We start from the raw sequence: 23918 nt of genomic DNA on the forward strand, positions 1-23918 counted from the left end.
CAACCATGAACCCAACAATGCCAATTCCACCTCTAACCCATGTCCCTGAGCACGTTTTCTGCCCGTCTGTTAAATCCCACCAGGGCAGGTGACTCCACCACCTCCCTGGGCAGCCTGTTCCAATGCTTCGCTGCCCTTTCAGTGAAGAAATTCTTCCTCAGATCTAATCTAAACCTCCCCTGATGCAACTTGAGGCCATTTCCTCTTGTCCTGTCACTTGGTCCTTGGTTGAACAGACCCACCCCCACCTCTCTCCACCCTCCTTGCAGGGAGTTGGACAGAGCCACAAGGTCTCCCCTCAGCCTCCTTTTCTCCAGGCTCAACAACCCCAGTTCCCTCAGCCACTCCTTGTAGGACTTGTTCTCCAGGATGATTTAGTACAAGTCTGCACTAACATTAAAGACCCTTGGGTTTGAGAAGCCAGTCAGATACGCAGTTGATACAAATCCAGGAGGAATTACTGGTACTTTGGAAGACAGGCTCATCAAGTAGATAAAGTTCCTAACATAAATGAGAGAACTGTGGGTGTCATTCAGGAGATTCATGGAAAGCAGTTCATGCAGCCAGAAATAATCAGGTGCACAAGTAGAAGAACGGCAGAGAAGCCATGGGACAGATCAGAAGCTGCAAGACACAATGACTAAGAAGAATAAAAGTCACCGGCCTGATGCTGCTTATAGGAGTAGATGCCAGTCACACCAGCAAGCACTGGTAAGTGCATCCCAAATCATAGCAGCCAGGCTGTACCCTGCTGTCCTTAACATCTGCTAAACTGCAGCCTACAGCCTCTGATTTAGGAAAGACCTAAGAGAAAAAAGCAAAAATGGACACACAAGTTCTTTGAGAAGCACAACAGAAACTACAAGCACTTTGCTAAGAAAGGAAGAGATCCAGCAGTGTTTAATCCAGGAAGAGAGAAAAAATGGGGATGTCACGACCTTCTAAGGGTGGACAAAGGGACATTGTGCAGAGTTTGGATAGTGAATCAGTAGTCAGGAGGCATGGGAACAAGCCCTGATCTGGTGAATCTTTGCTAGAGCTAGTAAAGAATAGACTATGTATTTATCCTATAGCTGTGCCCTAGGATGGAAATTAAATAAATAAAGAAATAAAAGAACCCAACAATTAAGTCAATAATCACCCTGGTCATCTCAGATGAGTTCACAGTTCTCTGAGCTGATACTGCAAGGAAGTCTAGTTCTTGTTTCATGCAGGAGTAGCAAAGTTAATGGGCTGTGAGATGCCAGGACTTGAGGCTGATGGTGTATCTGTGTCCAATCACTACATTTCAAGTTGAAAGAAAGGAGCTGACAGAGCAGAAGACTCTGGGTGCTGTAATTCATTGCAGCATTTAAAGTGGGTGACAGGTTCTGTGATGGTGCAGCAGAGGTGATAGGAATGTAGCTCTAGCAGCTGGAGTGCAGAGAGGAGAGGCCTGGTCAGAAGAACAGGGTGTGCAAGTCTGGTTACTACGTGTAACGCCAAGAGATGATAAGCGTTGCCATTCCGACGGTACAGTTTAGTGGCCAAGCCCCAGCCCCTGTGAGTGTCCACCATACTCTAGGCATCTACACTCAGCGTTTCTGCAAAAGTTTCTTAGAATTAAGAACTCTAGAATTGTTCTTGACACAAGGTTTTTCCAAGAAAATACTTCTGTTCTGCTCTGAGTCAGCAAAAAGTGACGAAATCCAGCTTCCCAGAGTACAGGTGAGGAAACTGGCCACAGAGCCCCTTCCACAAAGACAGGGGAGCGGAGTCTGTGCACATCAAGGCACAGAGAAGGGAATCATGGCAATCTTTGGATTGTTCACAGGGACTCTCTTGTCTCATGAACAGAGGGTGTTGTAAAAATAAGTCATTAGAAGTGTAGGGTGAATTTAGTACAGAAGCACAAGTTGGAGTGACTAGGGACAGATAGAAAACCAAGAACAAAAAGCCCACTTGGCACATGGGGACAAGCAAGAGGGTCCACTGAAAGGAGAGACATGTCTCAAGATGAGGCACTCCCAGCAACAACAGCTTCCAGCACCCCTTTGCCTTTTGTTCACTCCCCAGCAAATGCCTCAGCCTAGAACTCAGCAAGGTTGGGGGCACGTGAGCCTCACCCTCCTCTCTCTCTCACGGCAGCAACTCTCCTCAGCCCCAGACATGGGGAACGCAGCCAGTCACTGGCCAGGCTCTTCAGAGGCATGTAGGAAAGGCAGCTCTTCACTCAGTGCTTTACATCTCAGGACTCCTTCCTCCAAGTCGATGCAACACTAAAGAAGAGGAGAGCCAGTTACTCACTGGACGTTTCAGACAGCAAATCTCATGATGCCTGTGACTGAGGAAAACCTGTATAACCATCAAACAACCCCACTTGGGGTTTGTAGAGACCTTACAGTTCTCCTCCCTGTCCCCCATGCTGCCTCAGGGCTCCTAGTCCCTATTCACTGGGTTCCTCTCCAAACCTTTCACAGGGCCATTCCCCTCCCTTCTTCCTGTGACTGTCTCTGAGGTGATGTCCTCACGTCACTCAGCCATTCAGCCCAATGCTTCTCCTGCTTTATGAGTCTGACACGGCTACCAATATCTGACAGGCAGCAGCCACCTTGCTGCAGCCATATTCTGAGCCACCCAGGAGCCAGGCTCAGCAGAGCACTAACCCTGAGAAGCCTCTTTCCACCTGTGTCCAGCTAATGTTGGACACTGAATGTGCTCATACACCTTCACTTGGCTCCAAGCAAGGGCAGAGCTTGTTCACACCTGCCTGCAAAGGGGACACAGAACTCGTGACACAGTGTGCCTTGCCTTTTCTTGTTTCCTCTTCACTTTCCTCTTCCTATTTGCCACTTGTATGGTTGTGAATAGAATCATCAAATCCTAGAATGTTGTGAGCTGGAAGGGACCCACAAAGATCATCCAGTCCAACTCCTGTCCCTGCACAGGACAAGCCCAACATTCAGACCATGTCCCTGAGGGCACATGTTGGCCAAATGCTTCTGGAATCTTGTCAGGCTTGGTGCCATCAGCACCTCCCTGGGGAGCCTGTTCCAGTGCTCCACCACCCTCTGCCTCAAGAACCTTTTCCTCATGGCCAACCTCACCCTCCCCTGCCACATCTTCCTGCCATTTCCTCTGCTCCTACAAAGAATGGGAGATATGATAGCATCCTGTTGGGTGATTCCTTTCTTAAAACCTTTAAGAAAGACTGGAAAGGAATCAGCGACTCAGAGCACACAACAGCCAGCCAGGCAGCTGTGCAACAAGCATTGCAAGTGGCACCTTGGAAGACCAATACATAAGTATTTCTGATGCTTACAGCAACCAAGCTGTGGAAAACTTGTTGAGAGGAGCCTTGCAATAAGCAAGAAGCTGTTCCTTACCTTGAGAGACAACAAGGTCTGGAGACCAATGCAAAACTCCAGCATTTCATCATCTGAGAAGAGAGAAGAGACTGATCAGGCTCGAGACTATATATACCACCTGTCTAAAGCAAGTCTGTCTCTAAGAGGATGTAGACTATGAGGGCATCTGGTTCCTAAAGTTCTATGGTTATGGCCTATGGTTCCTATGGTTCAGTATAAACTAAATAACAAGGAAAGTGATTAATTAAACACACAAACGTTAATGAGCAGGTGGTAACAGTGACAATAACAACAGCCAGCACTGACTGATGAGCCACCAAAGGAGCTACTTGGCACAGCCCTGAGAAGGGTCAAAGTGAATTTTGTAGCTGATAAAAGGAGGGAACTATGATGATCACGAGTATTATGAGATATTTGAGGGGCTTTGAGGGATTGTTTGAAACTTGCTATGAGATATCAGAAGGGGCTTATGGGATAATGTAAAACTCACTATGGGCTGTTTAGGGGAAGGGCCAAAGGCAGGAGAAGGCAAGCAGCAGGGTGGATCAGGGAAGAACAAGCATGGAAAAATGGAGAGGAGGGGGGACAAATGCTCAGTCACATTTGAGCAGGCTGTTGGTCAGTTCATTTGTCTGACCGAGCCCTGTGTTGGATCATCACAATCCATCCAATCTTCTTATTAAATAATTTTATCAAGTAATTTTTTTCTGTGTAACCTCTACATGTGACTTCTGCAAGTCTTAAGTGTCAGCAAGTGTAGAAGATGCCACAGGTTAAAGGGCAAACAGCTGTAGGGGTCAGCAGCCGGAGGGACTGGCAATGCAAGAGAGGTGCCAGTAACTGAAGGTACCACAGGTCCCAGGGCTCATTCCTCTGTGTCAGCAACTGGAGAAGAGGACGTAGATCACAGATGCCAGCAACTAGACAGACCAGTGTGCAAGAGAAGTCTGGGTGCCAGTAACTGAGGAAGGGAGCAACTGGAGGGACTGCAATGTGTGCTGAAAGGTCTAAATTCCAGTAACTAGGTTTATAAGCCTGTCCTGGTGTGGAGTTGGGCCAGAGCTGGTTTCTGTTCAGCAGCTGGAACAGCGCTGGGGGTTGGGTTCAGCTGGGATTTTCTAGGAGAGAAATGCTGAGAACATCCCCATGTTGCGTTTGTGTCCCTGGCAGTGAAGGACTTTGTGTTTGTCCGTCTGCAAGCGCAAGATCTCAGGGGGCGAGGAATATTGCAATGGATCAGCTCCATGGGCATTTGGCTCTGCCAAGGGGCTGTTCCATCTCCTGTCCCCCATGGGCAGGAGATTCATGAGGGGCTCTTCCTCTCTTGCTCTCTCTGGCTTTCGCTCGGGCTCTGGCTCTCCCAGGATTGCGGTTTCGGTTTGGGATTGTCACTCCTCCGGGATCGTTAACTGGGAACAGGCGTGGTGAGCAATGGCACTGGGTGTCACTCATTGGCATATTTTACTACTATTATTATTATAATTATTATTTTAATATCAATATTACTTTAAAGTTTTATTTTATCTCAGTGATTAAATTGTTCTTCTCTCACTCTACGAGTCTCCTTACCCTTGCCCCCCAATTCTCTCCCCTATCCCCTGGGTGGGGGGAGTGAGCGACTGGCTGGGTTTGGCTGCTGGCCCAGTGCTCACCCAGTGCAACCACCATAAATCCAGTAACTGAAGGGGACGGGGAATATGTGTGAGAGATCTAACTGCCACTAACTGGAAAGACTTGGGTGTGTTTATAATTTCCCCAGTGAATTTATTCCAATATCCTTGTGGGTTTGTATAGATAATTATCTAGCAAATTTAAATCTGGTCTAACCAGTGAGTAGGAGGAAACCTGCATCTGGAAACACTCAAAGTCTGGGTCAGTGGCTGAGTAAGGGGCCGAGGGTGCAGACATGGCTATAAAACAGACCTCGAAGCTGTGCTGTTAATTGAAAACTGAATATGAGTGTGCTTGTGAATCTAGAGGCTGAGGATGTAGCAGCTTCTGCTAGTGAACTTCAATCCGGGTCAGCCAGAGAGGAGGACCAGGACTGGGGTCTCTGTGCTGGTGTTTCTGTGAGTGCTGGTAAAGGCACTGCTCTGTGTGTAGTGATCTGCATGGGTGGCCGTGTCCATGTCCTCTCTGTATGTGCCTCTCTGGAGTACATATTCAGCTTTGCTGCTGTGCCAACCTGCCACTAAGAACATGCATTGGACGGGGCAAGAGCAACCTCCTGGGTTTTAGAGGTATCCATCTGGACCTCATTGTCAGAGAAAGAGGAATCTCTGGGTCCTGGAGTCTGCAGGATTCAGCAGCCACCAGTAACATCATCAACACTTCCCATGTCTCCTGGATGCCTGCTTGCCCTGTAACCAGTGGCTGTATTTTATAAATTTTTAATTTAGAATTTTGCAAGAGCACTGTGTGCCCAAGGAGGTGTAAGGCACAGATTATGTAGCAATTCTGCTCCTTCCAGGTAGCCATTTCCACATCCCAGCCAAATGGATAGCTGCTACCGGGCTAAATTCACCCGTGCTGGTACTAACACAGACTCCCCACGAAGGGCAAGAACTAGTAGAGGAGAAACCAGGGAAGAAGAGTGAACTGGAATGTGGAAGAGACAGGAGCTCTTTCTAGATGACTAGGAAAGTGGAAAGAATGCACATGAAAAGAGGGAGCAAAGGAGGCCTTGGAAGATGAATAGTGCTCATCAAAGATGAGGAGACAGATAAAGGCAAGAGGGTGAAGCTGGAAGACTGATAGGGAAAAGGAAGAGGGGAAAAAACATTACTAAATTGTTTTCAGCATATGCACAGCTTGATGTAAATGCAGAACATGCAGTCTTTCTGCTGTTTTCTGGGGGTGCTCCAGTGCCTGCTGACTTGACCTTGACCTATGGTTCCTTCCTTCAGAGGGTCCGGTCTCAGGACACTGAGGGAAACTCAGCACTCTGGGGCTACCAGGTTCTTCCAGGATGCTCCCTGCAGTAGAGGCAGATGAGTACACAGAGAAACACTCTGGGGAACAAGCTGTACCCAACATCAGTTTCTCTGATGACTTCCATCCAGCCAAAGACACATTCAACAGGAGAGCGTAGGGCACCAGAGAACTAAACAAGCAGTCTGGATGATTTTAAGAAAGATCTGTTTTAGAAGAAATTAGAATTTTCCACATCCTGTGTTAAGACCGAAAAGCACCTAATTTCTCCCCACTTTCAACATCTTCTGTCTTCTCTGGACTCTTCCTATGCCCTTTGCCTTTGGTTACATTGAAGTTATTCATAGCGTGTAATGGTCTTGACCTGCAGGGGAGGTGACCACGTCACCAGCCTCCCACCACATTACACTTTTCCCAGAGATCCTTTTAAAAGCCCTTGGTGGGGCAAGAGAGACACAGGAAAACGGAGAGAGGAGGGGCTGGCACTCTCACCTACAACCAGTGCTGAACACAGCACTGTCTCCTGGCCAAATTGCAACTCCAAATGTTCTACTCGACCAACAGCGCTGGGGATGGGAAGAGAGAGATCTCCACAGTCCATGGCAGACACTTCTTCCAGCCTGTGGGACACAAGAGGTGTTATTACCTCAAGTGGAGGAAGAAGAGGAAAAACAAGACTTCTCACTGATGGCAGTACTTCTTGGTCTCATTTGGAACAGGCCCACAAGAGGAGGAATCTCTTTTGTACAGCATGTCTGGAGGCAGATTCCACAAGCAAAACCAAAAGGCGCTGTCCCACTTGGGTTCCTCACTGCTGAGGCTGACCATCAGCTGGGCAGCTTTGCCCTGCAGTACACGCAAACAGACTGACACAGCTCTGCCTACTAGTCTGAGGGCTGCACGCAACTTTGCTGGTGCTCCTGATGCCTTGCCCTGTAGCCCACCCTCTGCATCTTCTCCTACACAGCCACGTGCACGTGCAAAGCTGCTCGTAATTATCATTGAGGCCGGGAATCAAGAGCACCTAGGTTGTTGCCACAGGTTTGCTTTTAGCCACCCCTCCTTTTCTACTGCACAAAGACTTACCCCAGCTGGTTTAAACAGCTCTTGGAGATGAGATTTGGTAGACACCCAGTGTTAACCGTCGCTTTCAATACCTGACCTTGGCACTAGAAAAAACAACAACAGATGATTACTGTGGGCTCAGAATTTGCATACCTGCTCCTCCAACAGTGTGACAATCCCTTAGGACTTCCTTAGCCACACAGCCAAAGATGTGGGGTTTTTAGGGGGTAGTTGGAAGGCAGGAGATTCATCCAAGACAGTGGTGGTCTCCCTAGCAACCCTGCAAACCTCTGTCAAAGGCTTCTTTTTGAATTTGTCTTAATTTGTATTTGATTGACTCGACATTTTTCTGTTATTAGTGACTTTAACTTGGCAATACTCCAGTCAACAAATGCATCACTAGTGAGTTTGTTCAGAAAACCCATGTGGACTTTATTAGCAATAATTGATATGACAAAAGCTTCTAAAGGAATATAAGCATGTGCTGCAGCCTTTGTTGGAGGCTGCAGCCTCCCTCTCTCCCAGGGAACAGTGTTCCAGGGCTAGGTGTCTGTTCCCAGTTGAACAGTTTCCAGAGGAAGTCATCTGTGGGAGAAGCAGGAGCACCCAGAGCAAGCATCCCTGAGAAGAGCTTAGATTTAAGGCAGTTCCCAAGTCACATCCAAGTGACTCCTGAATCCAAGAAACAACCTAATCAAGAAGTGTCTATTTTGTGTGGGGCTTACATTAAGTTCCTAGACATCTCTTTAAGGAAATATGACACGAACACTACAACTACAATATTCACAGCTGGTGTCATTTAGCAAAGGGAGAGACTGGATGCCCTGCACCCAAGTCACCTCTGCATGATCTTACTGGAATAATCCCCAGTGCCTTGCCCACTTCATTTCTTCACCTCTTTGCACTTGAAAGGGAACAGCAGATGTGGTTGCCATCTGTTTTCTGTCCCCCCCCTGCACATAGGTCCTTAATGGCAGGCCAGAGGTGCTGAAGTAACAACAGGTCTCATATATGGTAGACGTCTGCAAAAAATAGTGTTATCAGGACATCAATAAGGGTTATATTTAGGAAAAAAAAGGAGGAGCAGGACTTACTAAAGGAACTGGAAAAGATGAATAGCTGCCATCTACAAAATATGGCTTGAATCTACCTATAGTGCCTAACCATACCCATTCTTGACAGCCTAGTTCTTCAAGGCTCTGACTTGCACCAACACCCAAAAAAACCCCAGCCATAAAGTTTCCCTCTTGGGAGGCTCATTTTCTTCCTGCTATCATTTGTATTTTTCCTGTGATTCCTTCTCTTCCATCCACTATGGCACTGAGTGCCATGAGACACTCAGAGGCAGCAACAGACCTCCCACAGCTTCTCTAAACTTATGGTCATCCCTGACGCGCTTAAATGCTTTGAACACCTTAAGGAGATCAGCGTGACCATCAGGGACTCAGTGCAGCACCAGTAGGGTCCAGGAGAATGTCTCAACCTCCTGATTTCTTAACTAAATCTGTTTATGATTATTACATGGGTTAATCACCACCAAAAGCTACATTTCATATTTCCAAGATCCCATTTTCAAAAATGTGCTCTTTGTGAGTTATTATAAAGAGACAGGAGAAACCACCTCCTATGAGAAATAATGGAGTGCTGCAAACGGACACAACACAAATTGTAGCTTGAGTGCTAATTGCTCATGCTGGAAACTTCAAGTCTGCTTTGTCTTGGAGCTCTTCCTCTGGTCTAAACTGCATCTGCAGTACATCAGTGTAAAGATTTTCATCATCATGAATACTTAGATACACTGCGTTCCTGGAATGACCACTTAGTTGAGAAATTCTCAAGAACTGCAAGAGCACTGGAGCTAGAGATCTCAACCTATATTGTTTTACAGACTTCACCAAGAATCACGTAAGACTCACTTATGTATATATGATCTATATTTCAATAACATCAGTGGTTTTAGAAGGATGAGCATTCACCATGTATAGCCTCATCCAGGAACAAGGAGAGCAGTGCTCAAGTGGTATCTACACAGAAAATATGCACAGATGCTTCTCTTCTTTAATGTAAAAAGCAAGCATATCTTATCTGTAAAGAATTATATCCAGTTAATTAACAGTCCTGTGTGACTGCAAACACTTGTGGCTTCTTACAACACCCAGGTGAGGTATATAATGCTAAATACTTTAGGAAACCCAAAGCCAAAACAGATCTCACAAACTTCTGGCTGACAGCCCCATGCCTTCCCCGTTATACCAGGTGTTTCTCACAGTCTCAGCCACATTGACATCTACGTTCAACCCAAGGCTGCTCTTTGGCACATGGTATGGAAACCATCACGGAACTAAAAAGTCACAGGCTGGGAGAACAGAAAAATTAACCAGCCTGATACCAGCTGGAAGATTCATGAAACAGAGTCAGACCACAGAGAAACCAGCCACCAGAAGCTCTCTCTGCAGTTCTTTGCACATTCCTACAGGAATATTCTCCCAGCTCCTTCACAAATGAGCAGTCCCATTTCACAGAAACATAGAATGGTTTGGGTTGGAAGGGACCTTAAAGATCATCCAGTTCCAACGCCCCTGCCATCAGCAGGGACACCTTCCACTAGACCAGGTTGCTCAAAGCCTCATCCAACCTGGCCGCCAACACTTCCAGGGAGGAGCAGCCACAGCTTCTCTGCCCAACCCGGGACACTGTCTCACCACCCTCACACCAAAGAATTTCTTCCTCACATCTCATCTCCGTCTCCCCTCTTCCAGTTTCAAGCCATCACCCCTTGTTCTGCCACCCCCTGCCCTTATTCAAAGTCCCTCCCCACCCTTCCTGGAGCCCCTTCTGGCACTGGAAGGCAGCTATAAGATCTCCCCAGCTTGAACTGCTGTCCCATGGTAATACAGATCATGCATGAAAGAACTGGTAGGAGACCCAGCTGAACTGCTGCCTGTTCCCAGACCCAGAGTGTCCACCCATTCTCTTGGCCTTCTGCCTCTTGGTATAAACCTGCTTCAAGCAAGTGGGAGAGCATGCTAGAGCCTCACAGAAAGGGAAGAGCTGCAAATCACTCTATTTAGAAGCTCCTGACTTTGACAATGCTTCTGCTTGTTCAAGAAAAAACATTGCAGCTGTGACTCTAGGCTGCCTGGCACATCAAGTTTAAACATTCAGGATTAGGAGTAGTGCCTGCTCATCAAAGTCCCCAAGGCCAACTGGAGACATCCTGCCTTACCTCACGACAACAGCTGTTTGTGGCAAAAGCTGGTATTACAAAGTCCAGGCTTCTAGAGAGAAAGAGCCTGGAAATGGAATGGACCCAGAGGATAGTCCTTTACCCCTGCTTATGGCAGGGGGGTTTGGAACTAGATGATCTCAGAGGTCACTTCCAAACCTTTCTATGATTCTATGATTTTGTGACAAATTCCATCCCCTTCTGCTTTTAGACCTCTGTAATGTCTGTGCTGCCTGGTCCTCTCTGACACATCAGCCCTACCTGGAAAGACTGTGATCAGACTAAGCAGAGAAGCAAGATAAAGCACAAAGTGCAGACATATGCTAAGTATCTGCCTCCTCATCCTCTGTGCTGTGCTTCATAGAAGCTTCCTTGTGCCTCCTTACTACCTGAGCAGGTATATTAACCATGCGCATCGGGTCAGGTGTGCTTCTACATCTGCCCAGACTGCTACCTGCCAACAGTGTCCAGCTGAATCAAATCCTCCTCATTAACAGACATGGATTCAGCTGGGAATGAGTTAACCATCCCTGTGGCTCACAGAAGCCAACTGTTCATTGCCCAGCTACAGAAAATGCTCTTCAGAAACAGAAGACCTGGCTAGCAATTGCTAAGGAGTCACTAGGGAGCGGGCAGACCCGGGATGCACAAGCTGTTAGCGTTACTGTGATATTAAACCCAAACTAGGCAGATTCCTGAGTTTGCATAGAATCATAGAATTGTTTGGTTGGAGAAGACCTTTAAGGTCACCGAGTCCAACCATACCTGTCCACTACTAAACCACATCTCTGAGAACCTCATCTACCATCTTTTATATACCTCCAGGGATGGGGACTCAACCACCTCCCCTGGCAGCGCATTCCAGTGCCTGAGAACCCTTTAATTGAAGAATTTTTTCCTGATATGCAATCTGAACCTCCCCTGGCACAACTTGAGGCCATTTTTTCTCATTCTATCACTTGGGAGAACAGACCCACCTCTCTACACCCTCCTTGCAGGGAGCTGGACAGAGCCACAAGGTCTCCCCTCAGCCTCCTTTTCTCCAGGCTCAACACCCCCAGTTCCCTCAGCCGGGAACTCAGCACACTTGTGCTCCAGACCCTTCCTCAGCTCCGTTGCCCTTCTCTGGACACGCTCCAGCACCTCCATGTCCTTCTTGGAGTGAGGGGTCCAGAACTGAACCCAGCACTCGAGGTGCAGCCTCACCAGTGCCCAGTACAGGGGAAGGATGACTTCCGTGGCCCTTTTATTTCAGAACAGGCTAGGAAAGTTGCAAGTTAGAAACTTGTTAAGATATAGGAGGACAGTGAATATTCTGTAGAAAACAACATTTCATCTCATTCAGTAGTAAACAGCCCTTCACAGTTATCAGCTCCAGAAAAGTTATCCATCTTTCAATTGAAAATACCACTAACCATTTGTCCAGAGAACTTACCAAGAGCCTGAGGAGAGTCCTTAGTCCAGCATACCACAAAACCAATGAAGATTAGGTAAGGAGTACACAGGCAGCTGATGAGCACTGCAAGCCTTCTTGGACTAAGAGGACTTTCCATCACATTACCCACACTCATCTCCACCCCAGAATTTTCAGTCTGTTACTACCAGTAATGGTTAATCCTTATCTAAAGGTCCATTATAGGGATTTCCAAGAAAGAGGGGAGGGGAATCAGTAAGGATCACCATCTATAAAGAGCTTTATTTTCTGAAATAAAGTCAGTTCCAAAATCAAGAAGATGGTTTAACCAACCAAGGTTGATTAATCCCAGGTTGCTTTGGCACAGAGGAGAAGCAGCCTTGGACAGCAGTGGAATCTTTCAGCATCTGTTTCCAAGTCAGCAAGAGACAAGCCCCACCACAAAATATAACAGCTTGATTTTACAATGCAGATGCCAGCCAAGACAAGCTTTCCAAAGTGCTTTGCAAAAAACTGCCACAAAAGGGGCCAATTCTGCTAAATTGTGAGCAACTCATCTAAGTAAATAGGAGAGTGAGTGACTCTGCGATAGAACTATTATAGACTGGCTTCGTCTGTCATCTCTGAAACTTAAAAGGGCCTAAAGCTCAGGGCAACTACGACCTGTTAGAGTGAAAACACTTACTGCCTGAATCTCCCCATATCACTGAAGTCTACATATATTCAGTGTTATTTCCTAGTCAGGGTCAGTTACTCGTTAGGTGATGCCTTTGTTACTGTTTTTGAAATGTTCAGTGTCCTTGCCTCAGTGTAAATGGAAGCTTTATGCTGGTAGATTATCTTTTCTCAGGAGCTGCTGTCTGAAAGAAGAGACTTCACTGGGGTGGTGTTCCACTTCTAATAAAAGTTACACCATAGTCAAGCAGTTCTCCAAAAGGTACCAACTCACCTCTCTGGTTAAAATGAACTGGCAGCCTGAGCATTGTTTCCTGGTGTAGATCTGTTACAGGCAAGGCTTTTTGAGGTTCACAAATATGAACCTGAAAAGCAGTAAGATTAAGAAGAAGGAGGGGAGAGCTTCCCTTCCTTCAATGTGAGAAGTGTGGCAAACAGTGACTGGCTCTTAAGAAAGGCAGAGAAAGAGAGAAATGCCTGTGCAGAAAGTACTGAGTTCCAGGAGAGTCAAAGACCTATTTCCTTGACTGTGACCTTCATTAACCTTCCTTCATGAAGGGAAGTATAATGTGTGTGACAGCTGGGGTACAGTCCCTTAGAAACACAAAGGGAAACAAGTAGTGAACTCTGACATAGAGTTAGCTCCCGCCCCTGGGATATGATACATGTGTATACCTATCCTTGTTCGATGTACTTTCTTGCCAAAAAATCACCCTTTATCACTGAATTTCCTCTTAGAGAACAATACAGAGTGGCTATTAAAGAAAAAGAAACAGTTTCATTTGCTCAAAAAAAAAAAAAAAGGAAAGACTCCAACTATTTGGAGAAATGACACTGAGAGCCATTCATCCTACTAGTCTGTTTTCCCAAGTATGGTTATGTTAACCTAGCTACAGCAGAGTCTAAAACCCAGGGTAAGCAGTGCCTAACTGCAACAGTAAAGGCTGGAAAACAAACTAGACAGTGACTGTGTGGTACTGAGATACTTGATCTCAACATTTAAGAAAATTGCTACCAGGCTGTGTTCATCTAATTAATTGTGCCAACTGAATTTTCAGAGGTGTATGTGTTTTTCTTGGAAGTGTAGACTTTAAACTCTTAACATATGAGTTTTTCTTTAGGACAGATAACAGAAATAAGCACAGCTTTAAAATGGATTTTGTACGCTGGGTCTATATCTTGGTGAGTCTCATATCTGCAAATGACTGAATAGGTCAAACCATGCAGCCCTCTTTCATGGGACACAGCTTTTGGAGGTCCTTTCTTACCTACAGGGGCCAGGCAGGAACGTGTTCTGCTATATAGGAGGATTTTAGAAGAAAAGGGAGCTAAAAATACTGCTTCCATCAAGAAATGCAACAGCGCTAATTCAGAGCACAGTTAACCACTTTTTTAGGAAGTCTTTTGACACCTGAAAGAATCAGACCAGACTGGATCCAGTAAGTGTAAATCAACTGTCTTAACATAATAAGGAGACCTTGTTCCTTGCTTCTGTATGCAGTTATGAAACACCTCCTATCCTGGGAAAGCTGGCCTCCAAAGGAAGGAGATGGGATTAAGGTAATTTCTCCTCAAATATGGACAACTAGAATGCATGTGGCAGAAAGGCTTTCCTCTGTTGGAAGAACTGAATCCAAACTCAGAGGGAGTCCATGCGGGAAATCTGCTCTTTCTGGCTGCAGCTGGCTTTGCAATTAATAACTTCTCATGGCCCTTGGGGAGTGGGGCAGCTGGAACTCACGGATCATTTGCCATCACTGTGAAATCAGCAGTACCGTGTTGTTGCCTTACCTGGCACTGTATTAGCAGAGGTGAAGTCTCTTTTCTCCTTTCCTCTTCCTTTTCCATCTTTTCATCTTGGTCTTTGGCCAGCGGAGATTGAACCCGTGCAGACTGAACCCTGGTCTCACCCCGCAGCTTGTTCAGATTGCCTTCCAAGAGGCGCCGCTGAACCACGCTATGGGGCTGCTGTCTCCATCACAAAGAAAGAGAAATCCCAGCTAAGTATGGAGATAAGGACAAGGACATTCACTAGCCCAGGGAAGCAGATTGCAAATGCTTGACCCAACTGATCATCCTGATGAAAGACAGGATTATCCGAAAAAACTTTATTTACATCACAAGATTTTTTTTCTGTAGCCACTAAGGTGATGTTAAAGTGTTGGGATGTCTGTGACAGGCAAGCCTCTGGGGTGCAATTGTTGGAGGAGAAGAACATACCTGATGCATGCTCTCCCCGCATGTTCCTTCAGCTAAACCTGCACTCAGTAGTCTCATATCTGTTCAGGTACTGAGATACACAACCTGGTAGGTGTGTGCTGACCACCAACCAGGCACACTCACACCTTCTAATATGGGAGGGTATGGGGATGCAGCATGTGTATGATGTACATGTGGGTAACAAGGCAGGACTCCAGAAGTTTTAGGTGTACAAGCAATTATTTGTGGTGAAGAGGGAAACTTCCCCTGCATAGGAAACTAAAACTGATTTCTAATGTACTTTGGAGTCTGTCTCTGCTCCCCTCTGTCCTGATTTCACTAGGATAGAGTTAATTTTCTTCTCAGTAGCCAGAACAGCTGTGTGTTGGGTTCAGTGTGGGATTTGTTATGAGAAGAATGTTGATCAGGTACTAATGTTGTTAGTTGCTGCTGGAGCCCAAGGTCATCATGTTTGGGTAGTTTGCAGGTGCAAAGGACTGGGAGGGAGAAGCATAGTCATTAGCAAAACCCCAAATTGGCCTTTGGCTCTGCCAATGAGATATTCCATCTCATATCCCATCATGGTCAGTACATTAACCAGGGCTGACTGGAAATAGGGGGGATTCTCTCGGGGATCACTTGGGCTCTCGCTATTCCAGGGTTTTGGTTTGGGGATTGTCTGTGCTCCAGGATCTCTGGTTGGGACAGGCTGGTCGTTAGTTGGTGGGTGGTGAACAATGGCACTGGGCATCGCTCATTTGCATATTCTGTTATTACTGTTGTTATCATTATTATTTTATTTCAATTAGTAAACTGTTTTTATCTCAACCCATGAGCCTGCTTGCCCTGAAACCAACTCACCCACTCACCCTCCATCAGAAGTAATACTATTTTGACTCCTTTCCTAGATGGGGAAACATCTATGAAGCCCTATGTTGTTCACAGATAGAAGGGAGCACCATCAGCCAGATCAATGGCTGAAGAAACTTTATTCCTATCTATCTCATGTATCTCATTCATACCTCATGTATCTCCTATTCCTATCTCATTCCTATCCCCTTTCTTCTGCCCAGAAGAAAGGGAGGTGCACCAAAAGGGAAGAAAAATGGTGAAAAACTTCTTGTCCCAACACAGGAAATTGTTGATTTGGAATGAAAGCTCCCTTTGTCATCAGCTCAATGGTCTAATTTTTGCCCGGTATTGATCCAGTGCCTCCAGTTCCTGCACAGCTACTGAGTCAACAACAGGCAGCATCAATGAAGCAGTCCTGTTGGAGGTAGCTTTGTCCTTTCTCCATGTACTCAGCCCCATGGCCCTTCTCCAGCAGAGCAGCAGCTCAGAGCTGACAGTAGTGTTCTCAGTAACAACTGCTCATGTGAAGAAAGGCACTGAACCTAAACAGGCTGGTGTGCTTCAGAATAAACCATTGCTTTCATCTTTCTCAAAAAAACAAACAAACAAAAAAACCCAACAACAACAACAACAACAAAAAATCAACTTCCAGATGGTGCAGCAGTTTGTTGTAGGGTCTTATCAATGTGCAGGTCAAACATCTGAATTGGAGCAGACCTGCCAATGGCCTGGGCTGTATGAACCCTATAGGGTGTGTGTGCTTCAGAGCAGCTTCACGCTAGGTCAGAGGGCTGAGGAAGCCTGTAAGCTACAACTCAAAGCACACTGGCTTGTCCATTTTGGCCAATGGTTGGAGCAGGAGAGCTGTTACTGGCTCTTTGGCTGCACTCAGCTTTGCTCATTGCAAGGTGTTGAGTCCCTCATGCATCTGCTTACCCATCACTCAAGAGATGAGAGTCAGATCCTTCACATGATGCATGAGAGACTCTGCAGTAGTGGTAAAAATATCCCTCTGTTCCCAGTGTTTTCCCAGCCTACTGCACAGCTGGCTGTTGTACTTCCCTCCCTAAATACTCTGAGCACAGTGCCAGTTTGGCTGCCAGCTCACATCTGGACCATGGGAAAGGGCAGGCAACCAACAGCAGGTCTCCAAATTCCCATCCTCCCTCCTGTCTCCTCTCACAATCTGGCATGCAAAGGACCTTTCCCCCTCCCTGCAACCTTTCCCACGGAAGGAGCAAGCCCTTTGCAGCTGCCACCTCTGTCCCCTTCTTGTCACTCAGGCTGGGAAGAACTCAAGCACTGATGGGGAGTAGCTGAGCTTTAGGACTGTGATTCAAGAACAGACTCCTGGGGCCTCCCCTGTCTTGTGTCTCTCCAGTGAGATGGAGAAATGGAGACCATTGTCTCTCTTGGGCTGCTAAGAAACAATGAGATTAAGAGGATGATGAGGGAGGACCTGAAGGGAGTTGTGGCCAGTAGCTGGAAGGGAAGCCCTCTTATGATTTTAGAGGGTCAGAGCAGGTTCCCAGTGCAACTCATCATGTTCAAGTTCTCCAATGTGAAATCTCAAGGCATTGCTATGATTAGTGCAGTGGTATGAGCTGGGGATCTTGATTTTTGCGATCTTCGGATCTTCAGAAGTACTTGGTATTGCCAGAATATTTTAACTCATGCAGCTACTTTTTTTTTTTTTCATTTAATAAAAAAAAAAAGTCATGCTTGTAGTTGTTATAAAGCTGGAAATGTGAGGTCTCCACTGAAATGTATAATTACTCATGGTTGGAGATATGACGGGCCCATCAAATCCCAGACACTGCTGGATGCATTGCATAAGCTGAACACACACCCAGAACCCACAGAAAAGAGTGGCAAAAAGTAACAGCCTGACTTTGACTGTGTAAGAAAACATGTAGTTTTTTTAAATGCCTTGCTCTAATTTTAGGCCATGCAGGGCTGCCACAGCTGGAGCCTCTGGCACTGTCAGTAGAGACATGTTTTGGGGAATTAATTAAACTCTCCTCCCAGTGTAAATGCTGTAGGACTCCAGGGTGTTTTGCACTCTCTCCAAGATCAATTGCTCCACCATTTCCTGCTGCTGCTTTGTTTTCAGCCCTGCATTCCTGTCCTCCAGGAGGGAGACAGATCCATTTAGGAAACATAGATGGAGTTTTGCATGGGGCTGGAGGAGTGCCTGAAAGCATATTTTGGACTCTAATTTGCAGCTTCCAAAACATCACAGCCATAACACAGTGGCCCATCAAGTCACAGAGACTGCTGAATTGCTCTTGGAAACCTAAGGCTTGGTTCTTCTCCTCCTCCAAGCTAAACCTGAAACAGAAGTACCACAGCTACCGCATTGACCTCAGGTATGGCACTATGTGTGTGGACTTCGCAGAGGTGCCACACTTTATTTTGTGCCTTCTAACACTAATTGCCATTAGAAATTTCCATTTGCTGAACCCATTAGACTCTGATGGTGCCTCTGGCTGGCACCGCCGTTGTCCTTTTGGAGCATGGTGTGACAGGAGTCACTTCTGAAGCAAAGCAGGTAGACACGTTTCTCTCTGCCTTTGTGGTTGGGCTCAGCAAACATGCTCTAGAAGACTCAAAAGTGGCTCCTCCTCCCCATTCCCTGCCAAAAGCTGTACAAGGAAGAGCCCAGGGGTATGGCTGGCTGTCCCCTCCTGAGGAGAGGTTTCATCTGCAGGGTGTGAAGAGCTGGTGCTGGCCTGCCTTGCTGCCAGCCTGAACAGGCCCTCCAGGCTCCAATATGGCCAGACCTCCTTCCCCGCGGGGAGGAGAGGCCGTGTCACTCGCTAACACCACCATGGCGTGACTGACCTCTCGTGTGCTCAGGGCCAGAGGGACACTCAATGAAACCAATTGAAAAGCCGTGTGTATGGCCGTGCAGGGCAGGAGGCAACGGCCCAGGGTGACTTTGAGGAGCCACCCTTGGCCCTGCCGAGACAGGGACACTCAGCAGAAGCCAAGGCAGCAGCAGGGAGGATGGCAGGAGCAGGAGGCTGTGTCAGCATGGGCAGGTGGCACTGACCCCTTGTCTGCACCCCAAGGTTTCAGCAAGGGGGATGGCTTCTCCTTGGGCCCCTGCCCAGGACCCTGCCTGTCTCGCACACCCTGCCCCTGTGTGCAGCAGCACCTCACAGCCAGCAGCCATAGGGCCTGCCATGGGAGCTGGGAAATGGCTGGAGGAGATGATACACACACGTGGACACCTGAGGTGTTGCTGAGATGGTCTGAGGGTCTGATACAGGGGGAAGCACGAGCTGCAGGGATGGGCAAGATCTTTTATGACACCCACTGGCAGAATTGGATTAAGTGGCTGTGCCCTTGTCACTGGCCAGACCCAGGATCTCTTTTGGGAAATTGCTGTAGATCTCTGTATCCTTGAGCAGTTAAACTGCACAACGGAGAGGAGAAGTCAGACAGCAAAACTGCCAGAGCAAGGGGAGGTGTGTGAAGTTGAGCCAGCAAGAGATCCCATGGGAAATTTCTCCCTGCCTTAGGGAAGTCCCTCCAGACCACAGACTGCCCAGGCTGCTGGAACAGATCCCCTTCCTGAAGCCTCCTGCTCCGTGTCTCTCCAAGGAGATGCTGACAGGCCTCACTCCTGTGCCTCCTCCTCAAACGTGTTATCCACGGGTGCTGGCTGCTGCAGCTGCCTGTGTGCCTGGCTAGCGGTCCTGCCCTGTGCCTGTCCCTTCAGAAATCCAAAGAATAGGGGGAATGAGAATAATGCAAAAAGGTGACAAGGTCAAAGATAAGCCTCTTGGAGTTTCATAAACTCTGCTTCCCTCCCTGCTGAGTCCAAGAAGGAGGCTGCTTTTGAGCTGGATCATGCAGGAATACATGGGGACTTTCGGAGATGTCCCACACAGAAACATACGTATCAGATGAACATATTAATGTACCAGGTGAGTGGAAAATTGGATCCCAGGGAGTCCTTCCAGTCCATGTCTGCCTGCCTCTGCAAGGAGTTCGGTCTCTATGGGGATGTATGGGATGCAAAAAATGGGCAACACATTCTTCCCCCTCACCCTGACCTGCTCCTAAATGATGCTGAGGGGAAGTTCCATCTTTGCTGAACCCATGACCCGTTCAGAAAGCCTGGCAGCAGTTCTCAACTGGGATGAAGGCTACTAGGAGGACCCCCTCCCAAATGGGGTCCCACTGGACTCACCAGATCCTTAGAGGTGCCAAGCCTTGTCAAGCCGTCCAGGGGCAGCAGGTCAGCAGAGTCCTTGTGCACAAACTGGGTGGCCTGTTTAAGGCGTCTCTTCTGTTGCAGAATAGCTTTGTTCCTCAGCTCCACCTCACACTCCTGTCGCTCCAGGTCAGGAGTACCCTCACTCTGCTTTTCCTCCTGGTCTCCTTGCCCCAGTGGCAGGGGGCAGCTCTTTCCTGTGCTCATGGTGAAGATTCAGACAGTAGAGGTCCTTCTTGGTATGCTGGGGTGTTCCCTCCACTCGTCTCCTGGTGTTTGCCCCCCTGAGGCTGATTCAGTCTCCGAGCTCCTTTCCCTTCCCCACAGCTCTCCTTCTTTCCCTTTCTCTGCCTTTCTTCCTGCTCTCTTAGTTATAACTCACCCATCTCTGAAGTGTTTCTGTGCTTTTTTTCTCTGTCTTCTCCACTCCCTTGCGTCCCTCTGCTCCCTACCTCTTCCTCTCCTTCTCTCCTCCTGCTCTGACTGCAGCTCTGCCTCCTCTAGCTGGTGAGTCCCTGTCGTAACAGAAAAACCCCACGTCAGAAACCCATTTCCATAAATTACAGCAGAGCCGGCAAGATGCTCCGGCTGGAAAAATCCATCAGCAGAAGGATGGTCCTGCTGTTGGGGGCTGGACTTTCCTCGCTCAGGCTGTGCATGCGCGCGGGCGCGTGTGTGAGCGTCTGCGTGTGTACCCTGCCTGTCCCCCTGATACACTGAAGGGACAGTGAATCTCTCGGTGAGAGGCTGTGCAGTTCAGTGTCTCTGCTGGGCGAGCTTTGACGCATCTCAGTGAATCTGTAAAAACTGGCAACAACACGGTTCAGTCTAGGAGGTGATGCAGTGCCTCGGTAAATCGGAGAGAGTATCCGCCTCGGGGCTCCTGGAGTCATGCCCGGTCTCATTTCTGCAGAGAGTGTCACGCATTTGGAATAGGCTGCGCTGAAGGATTTTACTGGGTAGCTTGAACAAAATGCTGAAGGCTTGGTTTCTGCTTCTGGCCAGGACAAATGTATTGGGTCTGATCCTGCCCTCATTTTTAACCCTCCATCAAGAGATGAACCAGAATCATAAAATCATAGAACGGTTTGGGTTGGAAGGGACCTGAAAGATCATCCAGTTCCAGCATCCCTGCCATCAGCAGGGACACCTTCCACTAGACCAGGTTGCTCAAAGCCTCATCCAACCTGGCCGAGAACACTTCCAGGGAGGAGCAGCCACAGCTTCTCTGGGCAACCTGGGACACTGGCTCACCACCCTCACACCAAACAATTTCTTCCTCACATCTCATCTCAATCTCCCCTCTTCCAGTTTTAAGCCATCACCCCTTGTTCTGTCACTCCCTGCCCTTGGACAAAGTCCCTCCCCACCTTCCTGGAACCCCTTCAGGTACTGGAAGGCCACTAGAATTGTCCCTGGAGCCTTCTCTTCTCCAGGCTGAACAGCCTCAACACTCTCAGCCTGTCCTCACAGCATAGGTGCTCCAGTCCTTGCATCATCCTTGTGGCCTCCTCTGGACTCATTCTAACAGGTCCATGTCTTTCTTGTGTTGGTGGCCCCAGAACTGGACATGAAGATGCAAAAGCCTAAAATTGTGGCTTGTTGATACCAGTGGACTTGACTCTTGTTTACTCAGAATGTGATGACATTGCATCTGGACCAGTGCAGCCATCCCTCCTCTCAGGGGAGAGAGGACATGGCAGAACTTTATTTTTCAACTTTCTGCCTCCACTTTGTCCTGCTTGAAACTCTTAGGTTTCAACTTGAACTGAAGCTGCTTTATTTTGATCCCTTTTCACTGGTGAATGCACTGCCCCAGTAAACACCAGTTCTGACATCATGTACGGAGGAAGAAATTGAGTTTTACTCAGCTATGAAGCTGAGGACAGCAGTACCTTTCTGTGAAGGTCAGCTGGGGGTGAAACCACTTTTGTGTGTGACATAGAAGGAACAGCAGCAACAAACTATGAAAGTTACAGCAAAAGGAGGCTTTCTGTTACTCCTTTTCTTTCCAGCTTAGTGGTATGTAACATTCGACTTTGCTGATACCAATTATTTCTATATAATGTAGAAAATATAGAAATATAACCCTAAGTTCGCAACGTTAGGACCTAAATCCAATGGTCCCTGTACAAAGATGGGTCCAGTCAGCTACTGTGGGACCTCAGTGTGGTGGCAGAAACTACAAAAAAGTTGACCTCCATGTAAAGCATGATTGTGCATGGTAATCATCATGGTGTTAGCATTTCTCTTGGGATCTTTGGTCCTCAAATGAAAGGAGGCTGGTCATTTTTTAGAGTCATTCTAAAATTTGATGAGGTTAACCTTCTTGTTCCCAGTATGCCTTACACAAGGTATCATGGTTCCCACAGCAACAACTTGCAGAACTGGATTTGGCAGGAATGGCAGCAGAAATATATTCTAAATGCTTGACACTACAAGGCTAAATTCTAACATCATAATGCAGGCAGAGTCCCATCAAGAGCTCAGCAGTGCTGTTTTCAGCTGTCCTTGTCTCTCTGCAAGCTGAATTAAGAAGAGAGTTTAAATAATGGCTGTTCCCAGGGAAGCTGTGTTCCCACAGTCTTGTTTTCTCACCTGTAAGTTGCCATGATTCCTAATTTACACACACTTTTGACCTCTTGTGGCCTCACTGAGCATCCTCTGAGTCTTGTTATCAAGTCCTTTAACCATGTCCATAAAGCAGTACTGAATCATGCACCTCTGCTCTCACAGGGCCCTGTTTCCCCTCCTGCAGACTGTGAACACCTCAGCTCTGCTTCTGCTGGCAGCAAAACATCATTGGCAATGTTCTTAAAAACCTCAGAACAGATCTTAAAACTGTAAAGTAGAAGAGAACATCTTGGGACCAGATCCCCTACAGTCCCTGCCTTGAAACCTATGGGCAGAGTTACACAACCTCTGATGAGATTATCTCCCACCTTGGATGTGTGTATGGATGTGTATGGATTGGCAAGAGAGCTCATAGTTCTCAGTCTCAGATTGTCCTTGCACCTTTATTATTTGCTCATGCCCCACACGTTGTCAAAGCCCATTCAAAATTGGTTTGTCTTGCTGGAGCCATTGCTTGAAATAGTCCTGCTTTAGGGTCTGATCAGCTAATCCTGGCCCCTAACTCACCAAAGATTTCTCTCCTAGTGCCTCAAAGGGGAGAATTCTTCAAATCTTACATAAAGCTTTCTCCCCTCCTTCATCCTTTCTGCTTCAAAGAGCAGGTCACTTAAGTCTTTATATACTGTGATATAGTTCCCAGATCTGACAAAAAACCCTGTAGCATTTCAAAGGAGGTGGAGTCAGCTGACATATTACCTTCCCCTTCAGAAGCATGCTGGGTTCTAGGTCACTGTTTTTTTCTATTCAGCTGTTACTTCTTCCATCCTGTTCTTCTTAAACAGAGCTCATTTACTAAGTAGGTTAGATGATTTCATCTTTTTGCAGAATGGACACTTAAAGGTTTTCAAATGGAGAGCCAGACCACAGTGTGGCAAATTTAAATTTATTCCCAGTAGCTATGCCTTTCTCAGTCATCTTTTGTAGGCCCTGGAAGATAGTGTATGACTCACCAACAGCCTGTGTTAGAAAAGTAAAAGATTCTGCCCCTCTGCTCCACTCTCCTGAGACCCCACCTGCAGTGCTGCCTCCAGCTCTGGGGCCACCAGCAGCAGAAGGACATGGACCTTCTGGAGTCAGTCCAGAGGAGGCCACGAGAATGATGCGTGGGCTGGAGCACCTCTGCTGTGAGAACAGGCTGAGAGAGTTGGGGCTGTTCAGCCTAGAGAAGAGAAGGCTCCAGGGAGACCTTCCAGTGGCCTCCCAGTACCTGAAGGGGTTCCAGGAAGGTGGGGAGGGACTTTGTCCAAGGGCAGGGAGTGACAGAACAAGGGGTGATGGCTTGAAACTGGAAGAAGGGAGATGGAGATGAGATGTGAGGAAGAAATTGTTTGGTGTGAGGGTGGTGAGCCA

The 23918-nt window shown here is 47.3% G+C and overlaps 1 protein-coding gene across 1 annotated transcript; it reads right to left on the reverse strand.

Moving 5' to 3' along the window:
- Window positions 1–2165: 2165 nt before the first annotated feature.
- LOC104521835 (nuclear receptor-interacting protein 2) lies at window positions 2166–20141 on the reverse strand. Its single transcript, XM_010163954.1, has 6 exons — window positions 19911–20141; window positions 14450–14626; window positions 7365–7447; window positions 6771–6898; window positions 3366–3418; window positions 2166–2258 (listed from the first exon to the last, which is right to left on the reverse strand). The coding sequence occupies exons 1-6, from the start codon at window positions 20139–20141 to the stop codon at window positions 2166–2168; spliced, it is 765 nt and encodes a 254-aa protein (XP_010162256.1).
- Between the last annotated feature and the right edge of the window lie 3777 nt (window positions 20142–23918).

Source organism: Antrostomus carolinensis, unplaced genomic scaffold (assembly GCF_000700745.2).
Source record: "Antrostomus carolinensis isolate BGI_N321 unplaced genomic scaffold, ASM70074v2 scaffold5073, whole genome shotgun sequence".
Taxonomy (NCBI): domain Eukaryota; kingdom Metazoa; phylum Chordata; class Aves; order Caprimulgiformes; family Caprimulgidae; genus Antrostomus; species Antrostomus carolinensis.